The 11,035-nt window shown below is 38.8% G+C and overlaps 2 protein-coding genes across 2 annotated transcripts; one reads left to right on the top strand and one right to left on the bottom strand.

The window, feature by feature from the left end:
• Nucleotides 1-151: 151 nt before the first annotated feature.
• Nucleotides 152-10,701, top strand: LOC110384080 (antichymotrypsin-2). The gene is made up of 9 exons (XM_049842408.2): nt 152-323; nt 813-891; nt 2,276-3,100; nt 4,055-4,228; nt 4,759-4,977; nt 5,157-5,396; nt 7,728-7,931; nt 8,042-8,165; nt 10,551-10,701. The coding sequence occupies exons 3-9, from the start codon at nt 2,381-2,383 to the stop codon at nt 10,658-10,660; spliced, it is 1,791 nt and encodes a 596-aa protein (XP_049698365.2). The 5' UTR covers nt 152-323; nt 813-891; nt 2,276-2,380; the 3' UTR covers nt 10,661-10,701.
• On the bottom strand, nt 5,494-7,088 carry LOC110384095 (neuronal acetylcholine receptor subunit alpha-5). Its single transcript, XM_021345196.3, has one exon. The coding sequence runs from the start codon at nt 6,967-6,969 to the stop codon at nt 5,701-5,703; it is 1,269 nt and encodes a 422-aa protein (XP_021200871.3). The 5' UTR covers nt 6,970-7,088; the 3' UTR covers nt 5,494-5,700.
• Nucleotides 10,702-11,035: the final 334 nt, after the last annotated feature.

The raw sequence follows: 11,035 nt of genomic DNA, 5'->3' as shown, positions 1-11,035 counted from the left end.
TGGCATGCATATCTTTAGTCTGAACATAGTCTGTATTGATAGTTGTAAGCGACGCGTTATAGAGTAACTATTCGACTTTCATATCTATATTTTCGGCAGTCAGTGCTCACGGTTACCGTGAATGTAAAACCAGCCACATTTCTACATGTAGCCACTTTACGTATTAACAATAATTTGCAGCGATGGGCGTAATGAAACTGTCTGCAATGGTTGACATGGAGTTCATCTGTGACCACCCAGTCTTGTTCATACTTCGACGAAAAAAATACGCAATATTCCTGGCGTCTTACAGAGGCGACGTTGAGGACGAAGAATGGTAGTAGGTGCGATGTACTTATTTACTTATGTAGATAAAAATTATACCTAGATTAGGTGTGCAGATTTGTATGTAGGTAACAATATCACATCATCCGCCTAGCCTATCCCAACTTTGGTATTAACTTCCAGTCTTACAATAAACTGCCATAGCATAGCATAGCATTGATTAATGATCAATCCTTCTCCGCGTGAGAGGAGGCCTGTGCCCAGCAGTGGGACGATAAAAAAAGGCTGCAGCGAACGAGCATAGCATTGATTTAGGGGGTTTGATTCGCAGTCGTATTACGTAGAGCATTATAGTACCTACTCAGCTGCATATGGTTGAGACTGGAAGCCGACGCCACCGTTAACTGGGAAACGGCATGACAAATGATTATTACTAGGTGTGTTCAACGTTTGTATTATACAGTACCTCTAACTTGAATAGGCAAGTACCTAGCTGATGCGATTAAGAATGATGTACGAGTAAGTGACGATTAACCTCGTATTAACAGGTTATCGTAATGTCACGTTATTGGAGCAGGAGCTGCATCACATCTGCTTTCGAGAATCTTACCCTATTTGTAGATAAATGTAAGTATAAATTAATATTGAAGCACTAATACTTATACAAGTAAGTAAGTATGGTACCTTAGCAGTAGGCCTTGTTGTAGTTAGTGCCTATATCCTTCAACTTGTAAAGTCGATTTCAATTATGTCGCTTTATCTTCACACTTCAATCAATATAAGTCTGTCTAATTAGCTACCTACATAAAGGCACATAGGTTGTTAACACGCTCTTTACAAATTACATTAATAATACAGATTTCTACAATGACGAAGTAAATAGGTATAAGTTTAGTTAGCAATTTTGTAGTCGAACATGGGAAAACAAAAGAAAATCAACAAATAAGTAGTACGCCTCAGGCTAAAAGGTTTAGCTTTGTAGTTTCTAGGATGTCGTGTTCGTGATTTGATTTAAGTATTCCATTAATCAGGCCTCATTACACAAGTGCGTGAACCATAAAAAAGTGCATTAATTAGGAGAGTGCTAAACTGAGCGATCAATTAGTAACAAAGAGATAAATCTATCAAAGGATTCCATTTGCGCACATACGTCATGATTTTAAAAAAATCACAATCTGTAATTCGTGACCTAGTTTCAAGGATGGTCCGCAGATGAAATTGAAAATCAATAACTGCACTGCCCTTGTAACTATTTAGTAATCTGTGGCACTATACACACGTTGATATCACTACATGTAATATTCACAATGGGCTGTAGAAGTATTCATGACGAATTGGCGTACAAATAAACAATCATTATAAACTATTACAAAACGGATAGCAGCCAGCTATTACATGTTTTCGTTTTAAACTAATCGTGTTATGTATCCAGCGAGCAACTCATATGGGGCACTGTAGAAGTAGAACATTCAATAAATATGTTGAATAGTTGCCAAAATTGTACGAATCGAGGCTAATATTAGGTATACATAAGACAGACATTTAGATTCATACCTAGTTCTTTCCTACAGTAGATTCATTATAATAACTCCTTAGTACCTACCTATATGTACTGGGACGGCTTTTAGGAAGATATAGCAACACCTACTATATAAATAATAGTTTATTGTGAGGGTACTTGGAAATTGGAAACACTAGGTAATTAGAATCAAATTCTAAGTACCTACTCATTTCTGTTCGACTAGTGTTATCGAATAAAGCCGCGCATTAATTACTCCCATTAATTTGGCGTTAAGTGCTTACTTAGTTAAGTTTTATGCGTAACTGAGTGGATTTGCTGCAGACATGGCACAGTGCTCACAGTATTACCTACCACTGTTTCAGTTATCTCGTGTAAACTACATCTGGTTGAGTTTTTAGTGATTAAATCATGCGCTAACAATTGTACCTAATTAAGCCTCTGTAATTGTACAACAAGTACCAAGTTAGATTAATTATATATTTTTTTCAGTGATAAGCAGGAATTGTCCAAAACAGCATGATAACAAACAATGCTTTGGCAAATTGAATTAATGTTGACGAGTTGTGGAAATTGCCTGGATGATTGACGTTAGATATGATTCAAGAATGTACGTCTATCATATTATTCTTTCAAGTTAGTGTATTGACCGTGAAAACAAATGAGATTCCAAATTATAATCTACGTCAGAACAGCCATATCAAGCCTTCCGCTCCAGCCTTGCCGACAAATAAAGAATGGTCGAACACACACTATTGTTTTTTTGCCAATAAATGGCTAGAATGCAAATCAAATTCGAATTTTTATGGTTCAATTACCAGATTGACGAGAAACTATTTCGACGAAAATGCTTTTCCTTTCCATGATTATGCAAGAGCATTTAAAATAACTCAGGAGCATCCCTTAACATGGCAGTCCGTCGCGTCACCAACGCCTCCGATATCCAGGCGAATGTACATGTCGAGTCCTCCGAAGAATATTCGGATGATGTTGGATGGTACGCGTACCATGCCTCCGCAGAAGTACCCAATGCATCGTCCTGCGGCTTTCAATCAAATGCCGCCACTTGATACAAAGCATTTTAATGCGTGGGGAGCTCCTTACCTACGTCCGCACGTGTCTAGTGGAATAAGTTCGGCAGCGCAGTTCACACGGTTTAATAGTTCGAGTAATATAATTCGCAACCAATTACTATTGAAGCCTCCACCGACGTTGGCTGTCTCCGGCTTTCATCAACAAATCATTCCTCATAAAAACATGCTTTCGATCGAGGAATTCACCCAAAGTCTAGATCACTTCGAACGACAATTTTATAAGGTAAGCTACTTTTTTTTTCTATTGTAGTAAGATCACATCAAAAAAGTAAATGCATTAATTTCATATCCTTGAAGTTGGACACAGCGATTTATCTTTAGAAATAAAAAATAAAGTGGAATTGATCCAGTCACATTTCACATCATTTACAAATTACACGCTCGATTTTCATTAGAGAAATCCAGGAAATGAACATTCATCGAAATAGGTAGGTAAACTATGGTCTACCATAAGCTTGCTCCTCCCTTATTTTCTTTAATCTACGACCTGAAGATGCGTAAGGGAAAATGTAGCTTCCAAATCCTCCGTATCCTCCGTAGATATACTGCGCTGTTAACAGGTAGGTATAGCTATAAGTAATAGTCATATTTATGTCTACCTATGTAGATAGCAGTGAAGCTATTCAGATGGTATAAAAAACAGCGGTAAAAATAAAAAAATCGATGTCAATTTAACATACAAAAACTAATGAACTTGAACTTTCACTAAGTAGGACTTTTTAAAAATCATTATGCGACCATGGCACGCGTAGGTTGTTGTGAACGGTTTCACTACAGTAGGTAGATGCTCTATAAAACAATCTGCATTGTAAAGGAGTGTAGGTATACATATGTACACCAATAATTACCTTTTTAACCGGCAATTATATTCAACAAAACAATCACATAATTTGGATATGCGAGTTACTGTGACCAAAGTAGACTTACAGTCGTATAAATGTGATTTATTGTTTGATATTGAATGTGAATGGTTTAGTACGCGCTAGCATATTAATTCCAACCGCACTACCTGAAAGGTTATCAGCATCGATGTGGCTATAAAACTGAAATCTGTGTTGTAGTATATTGTCAACTTTAATTGAAACAATGTTTAGCTTGTCTCAAATCATCGATAATAGTAGAAAAATCATGAAACTGCGACAAGTGATTTTAAAACCAGTTACCGGGTTTGTTCCAGGTCACTTTCACGAAGTTAACAGCCATAAGTCCTGTAGATCGACAAGAGAATGGGATGAGCTTCGTCCAATCTGGTTTCTTTTTACTCCTGACTCTGATGGCTATCTCTAAAGACATCGACTCCAACACCAGAACTGAAATTGATCAGTGCATTGGATTTAAACTTTCGAACATGGTATTTATTTGATCGAGATATCTGCTTCTATATACCTAGATATCGAGGTCACCTAATAATAGCTACAGCTATAGTACGCTGGTAACGAAACGTAACGTAAGCGATCTTTTTTATGAATAAAGTTTACAGGGGCGGATTCTGTTGTGGGTTAGGTACCTACACTATATCCGATATGGCTGAAAATCTGTCATTCACAATTATTAAATTGAGACACATGATACATAGAGAGCTTAGGTACTCTTGAGGAAGTACAGAGGGAGTATATTACGTAGGGAGGATTACATTAAGAGGGACATAAGGGAGTACTTACACACAGGAAGAACCGGGACTCATAAGTTCCTATAAAGAAGAAGATGTAGACGTGCCTACAACCCAAAACATGGGACGTAGGTACGTACTGTAACCATTACCTACGGTAGATCCGCCACTGAAGTTTACCACTGATAGGAATCTAATATGATCTACGATATATCTAAAACCTACCTCAATACGTCTTTCCTTTTAATGACTCAAAAAGTTTTACTTCCTAGGATAGCGTTGGTGTTATTAGACATTTCATATCAACTTTGCCAAATTCTTCGGATAAGCTGAAATTGAGGCAAACATCTCGCCTGATGCTTTGGCCGAACAAAGACTGGAATTCGCGCTGTCCAGGCAGCTCGGCTGAGGCGACTGCTCTGAAGCTGCAAGTGGACAAGTTCAACGGCACTGAGACGCCCGAAAAGATCACTAGTATATTAAACAAAAAGGTAAACTTTAAGGATCAAAACCTTACTTGAAAAGTAATTTTATCTTGTAGTGGCGTCTGCAAGGCACCAAAGATATTTTTATTTAAATGCTACCTTCTAACAGAACAATAATCTGATGCGTTATTATGCTAAGCTACTTATTAGGTACTAACGTACATAACAACTGAAATCTTATTTAGGTAGAAGTAGATTCTGGAGGTGCGATACACGATACTTTCGAAGAGGATGACGTGTCAGGGGGCGTTACCGCTGTACTTCTGACGACGCTGTATGTGCGCGGGCGCTGGCGAGCCGCCCCCACCGTGCTCAATGGAAGCCGGCCCTTCCACGACGCCGACGACGCCCCCAAGCGGGACGTGCGCATGATCAAGATCAACGATATCATGGAGTACGCAAACTTGCCTGAGTGGGATGCACAGGTTAGTCCCTTAATGAACTCGGATCTTTTCCTGTGCCTTTTCCCAGCTATGTTGGCGTCGGCCAGTCTCACCGGATACAGCTGAGTACCATTGTTTTACAAGGAGCAACTGCCTATCTGACCTCATCAACCCAGTTAGCTGGGCAACCCAATACCCCTTGCTGAAAGTCTCTTGAAAAAAGAAGCCTTTTAATGAACTACACAGGCGATTTTTTATTTTTTTTATTGTAATAATTTCATTAATTAGGTTTGAGTTTACTATAAAAGAAGATTGACAATGAAGTAAACTACAGAGTTTAACTTACTTAATCATCATGAGGAATGTAAGTGCCAATCAGCACGATGTAAACGAGTACAACTATCATAAAATTAAGTCGATTTAAAATATTGGCAAATTGAATCCAGTCGAAGGTTGCATTTGGTTTGTCACCATTGATATCTGAACTGTGACCTGTCAGCTCTTTAGTATCCATTGCGTCGCTAGCGTCGAACTCGTTGAATACCACATACTTGCCTGGACCACTAGTAACCAGTCGATTCACTGTCACTATCAAACCAGGTGCTGGCATCTTGCGTCGTCTCAAATACATTAAAAATATGGTTTCTATGATCCCAACCAAAGTCACTATCATAGAATCGCGAAGGAAAAGCAATATGATCGGGGTGTCTGCACTATGCTTTGGAATGTCGTATCCAATTTCAGTAAGGAACATAAAATGTCCATACAAACTAAAACAGATCAGCATTAGTCGCGTGTTATCCTTGGCATCCATTGCAAGAGATGTCAACGTGAGTATTACTATGACGATGGATGGTACCACCACGATAGCTGCTGGTCCCGCTGCCAATCTCTTCAGTACAAACGTATACTTCAACATCGGGTATGTGCTGTTGGGACAACAACTGTATTTCCCTGATAATCTTTCGTTTACTACGTCTAGCAATTTCCAGCCGGGACCATCTTGGAAATCATTCTTTACGATGGGTTGCTTCTGATAAAATGTAAAGTTTACTTGTTCTCCTGTGTTCATCCACGATCCGAAGTACAACGTGCAGTTCTGCACATCATAAGGCCAGCTCCGCAAGGACGTGCGACATATCCCGGAATGAGCTACGTGTGGCACACAGGTGACAGTGCCGTCGCTTGCTAACGAACAAGTTGTGTAGATCGAGTCTGACTGGTACATGGCAGCGTCTGCGTTAAACAGTGCCATCCTTGGTGTCCAGATTTCGTGGCTTTCCATTTGTGTCTCCTTTATATCACCATAATCTTCAGGTCTCCATGTTAAAAGTTCGTCCTTCCAGGTCATTGCAACCCAGCTGTGAAGTGTGAAGGTTTCCTCCAAAGAATCGAAGCTTAAATATTTGATTGCGAAGCGTACTTTCACGGTTAAAGCTTGTTTGTGATCTTTAACTGGTCGGAAATCATAATTATACGCACAGAGCAAATCTTTATGCAGTTTAGCTTCATTATGAGTAGGTTCTTCCCGATCTGGTGGACAGTCACTTGCTGCGAGGCTTCCAGTGAGCACCAACAGTGCACAGAGGGCACGGAGAGCACCGGACAACGACATGATCAAAACAACAATGTGATCTCGTACAACATAGCCCAGCACATTTTCACTTGAAATCTAATACCATGAACCGCCCACCACGATAAAATTTTGATACCCGTCATTTGCACACAACAGCTGTAACTTGGTACTTATAATTTATTCTCAGTTACAGCCTTTTTATCGTCCCACTGCTGGGCACAGGCCTCCTCTCACACGGAGAAGGATTGAGCATTAATCACCACGCTTGCTCAATGCGGGTTGGTGATTTCAGACTATATAGTCCAGGTTTCCTCAAGATGTTTTCCTTCACCTTTTATCAGCCATTGGTGTCTAAGATATACTTAGAAAGTACATACAAACTTATAATTATACTTACTTATATTGTTACTTATACTTATATTATATAATTTATTCTATTTACCAATATATTCTATATCGACCAACTTGAGTTGCTACCAATTTTTAATTCCACCGCAGTATAATTGGGAGTAATACTGGTATCCGAATAGAAGTAGTTAGGTCTCTTTAAGTTATCAATTACCGATGACAGGATGTTACCCATCTCCATAAAAAAACTTCTTCATTCAAGCAAAACTTCGACTTCGAAAATGTAAAGTGTTAAATTATTAAGGAAATACCCTCAGTAGAACAAATTAAGTTCTTATAGCTATTTATATTTATTTATCTCTAGTTAGATAGTTACATCGTATGATGATCAATTTCCATCTTCCTACAAGAAAAAAAGAATTACAGATTCCTAAATTAATTAATTTCAGGCCATAGAAATATCATATGCAACGCCTGGCCTTACCGTTCTGATGGTGATACCCCGCAGTAACTCGCTGAAGAGACTGGTACAGCATGTTAGCAGCAAGCCCATTGGAGAAATCATTGCGAGAATGAAGACCAGGAGAATAGCAGCTATATTACCAATTTACACTTTACGCATGACTTTATTGCTACCTAATAAATTGCAGGCTGTAAGTTGTCTTGTTAGGTACCTACTTCTAATTCAAATTGTCTATCCATCGGCTTACCATCGACTTCGACAATTAGCAGTCTTTATATTTTCTTGAACTTTTATTGATAGATGGGTATACAGAGGCTAGTAGAAGTTAGCAACACGACACATACCAGCTACCTGAGGCTGTCGCATGCGGTGCAACGGATCATGTTCTGGGCGGAGGCTGGACGCAACGCATACAAGGATGACGGTTGGTATCCACATTTTTTCCTGGAAAAATACCCACCATTTTATTTTCCCTTTTTAGCCGGTCTACCAAGAACGGTTATCTTTTTCGCACGTATCTTATTTGTAATATTTTTTATTACCTCGATATTTTGGAAATGGCTAAACTGATTACGACAATCAGGGTATCGTGCATTCGCCTCGATTGTCCGACTTTTCTTAGATATGTGCCGTTTAAAAAAAGCGGCAATATGGATCAATCAAAATGGTATATCATTTCATCATCGCAGTATGGGGATTTTCTATGGATGGCACACTTGCTTATCTACGTAGGAAGTCCCCCAACTGCGATTGTTCAACTTGTTTCTGCTTATTCAGTTCGCTATTTTACATGCAGGGTATTTTTAAATACCTAATATTTCTTAATACAATATTTTCTCACCTTCTGTTTCTGTAACACTGTCATCATCTGCCTACCCTTTTCCCTACCTGAGATGGGATCAGCTTCCAATGAAACTGGATGTAAGTAGCTAATGCTAGTGTTTTATATGGAGCGACTGCCAATCTGACCTCCTCAACCCAGTTGTCTTGGTAAGACTGGTTTTGGTCTTTTTGGCTTCTGAATCTGAATACACGTAATGACTATAACTACAATAGTGACAATACAGACGAATAGTTGAAATTAATTTGTAAACAGAAAAGTAAATTATGAAAGGAAAATTGAATAATTATACCTACGTATCTAAAAGTTATTGTTCCCTAAAACGTAGATAAATAGTTTTCTAGACAGTGTTAAAGATTAGATACCCCCTATCTATATACATGCAGTTATGAAAAAAGTTTTTTACTATTTAATATTAAGTACACAACAACATTGAAATAATGAAATGAAATAATCACGAAAATGATGTCAATTACTAGTGGTCAACGTGGTTACACTCATACATTAGCACTCGATATACAGTTATAGATAAGCCGCCAATCTATTATCTGGAACGATATCATGTTGCAAATGTAGGTAGGTACTTTGTATAACGCACATGCATGTTAGTATAATCATTCTTATATATTCATATCTATGTACGAGGAGTACATGAAAGGTGTTCATAAAAGGAGTCCAGGCCCGCCGCTAGCTGTTTGTTCGCCCGCGTGCAAAACTGATTATGCCGCCCTATGACTACATACGTTTTGTCAAAAAATATATAAGGGGGGGGTGCCAGGGGGTCCGCCCCCCCCTCCGCCCATTCATATCCATCTTGTGTGCCCCTATGTATTGAAAGATTGTGATTAACTTAAACTAATGCACATAAATATCTATAACAATGTTTAAAGTCAGTAAAATATGTTATTTGGTGGGGTTCCCGTTGAAAGTCAACTTATAAGACATATTCCATATGTAAGGAAGCGCGAGCGGAGCGAGCGCGAAAATTTTTTAGTCAAAGGACACAAAACAAATAAAAATAACTGTAAATTAATAAAGCAAAGTCAAAAAGCGATTTTTTCCTTAGAGTTTTCATGAAGTAAACATGTCATAAAAAGCCATAAGGGACGTGCGCGAAAAATGTTTTTTCGGAATTGAATGCCTCAACAATAAAAAAAAGATAAAATGCGATATCTGACATGGAGCCGCGAGCGCAGCGAGCGCGAATTTTTTTGGGGATGCAAAGGGTGAAACAGTCAAAATTGGTAGGAGACGACCAAAGCTAGGGCGGCTTATTCTGAAATTTTATTGGTTTAATTTTGCCGCCCCCTAAATAGCATTTGCCGCACGCTACGCCACTGGTTAAGAATCTTTAATTTTGAAAATGTCCTTTCAACAGATATACCTAACTGAAACCGGCAATATTCTTAGCGCTATTGCGGTGTTCGGAAATATTGAAATCAAATCATTAGTAAAAAGATATTGTATTTTTTAAATATTACGTGATAACTCGCTAGATTTGCCGCCCCCTAGGACGTGCCGCCGACGGCCTGAAGGAGTCCATGAGATGTTCTTATGCTCTTATGAACTCATCTTTTGTACTCTCCTTTGGACTCCCCTTATACAGGGTGGCCCATCCATAGGCGTCCAAAAGAAAAATTTAGAAGCTCTATGCTATGGGGTATTCGAATCACCCCCATGTATGTTCAGCGATTTTTTGATGATGATTAATTACATTTAAAAAAAACATCTGTAAACGTTAGAAAAAAAAGATAAAGTAGAAAAAACAATGTTAAATTACGGAAAAAGTACTGTACTAAGTAGTATGTACTAAGTTAAAATTATTCGACAAAAGGCCTAAAATACAGACGATACTTTGCCCATTTACCCGTCGTACCTAATACTTTGCGGATTTCATTTACATAATACGAGTAATTACGGGTCTTGTGCAAAATTATTTTATTCTAAGTTGATTGTCTCTTGTTGAAGGAATGGAATGGGACCAGACACCAGAGTTGGAAGTCGTTGCTGATAGACCTTATATCTTTTTCGTACGTTGGCGTAACATCACCCTGTTAAATGGAAATTTTGTACTGTAAATTAAGAGTCTTACAAAATAAAACACAATTATTAAACAATACGGGTGGATTTTTATTCAAATACCCCTAACCTTCTTCATAAGAACTTTAGCCTCTTTCGGGACAGGAACACTTAATGCTAATGCCATTGTCGTTAATAATTTCTGATTTGTTTGTATGCTTCACTAGTTTTAAGCTGGGTCACCTGGCTGTTGCGTGGTTCGCAGAGCAGTCGGCCGTACGTTTGCGCAGCAATTCCGCTGCGATGGAATATTGCACTAAGTTCAGGCGCAGTCGGCCAGTAGGGGACGCGCGCAAACGCTGCCGCCGTGTCTCCGTAGCAATCTTGGATCAATAACACCTCACTGCCTCGACGGCCGAAAACCATCCATTGGT

This window comes from Helicoverpa armigera, chromosome 5 (genome assembly GCF_030705265.1).
Source record: "Helicoverpa armigera isolate CAAS_96S chromosome 5, ASM3070526v1, whole genome shotgun sequence".
NCBI classification, from domain to species: domain Eukaryota; kingdom Metazoa; phylum Arthropoda; class Insecta; order Lepidoptera; family Noctuidae; genus Helicoverpa; species Helicoverpa armigera.
Note: the sequence above shows the minus strand (reverse complement) of the source record. Positions and strands in the feature narration are given on the sequence as shown.

Excerpts from the sequence above, each read along its gene's own strand:
- LOC110384080 (XM_049842408.2), top strand. The coding sequence starts at position 2,381 with ATGATTCAAGAATGTACGTCTATCATATTATTCTTTCAAGTTAGTGTA. Across the intron at positions 3,101-4,054 it reads TCGAACGACAATTTTATAAG|GTCACTTTCACGAAGTTAAC; the intron begins GTAAGCTACTTT and ends GGTTTGTTCCAG. Across the intron at positions 8,166-10,550 it reads CAACGCATACAAGGATGACG|GAATGGAATGGGACCAGACA; the intron begins GTTGGTATCCAC and ends CTCTTGTTGAAG.
- LOC110384095 (XM_021345196.3), bottom strand. The coding sequence starts at position 6,969 with ATGTCGTTGTCCGGTGCTCTCCGTGCCCTCTGTGCACTGTTGGTGCTC.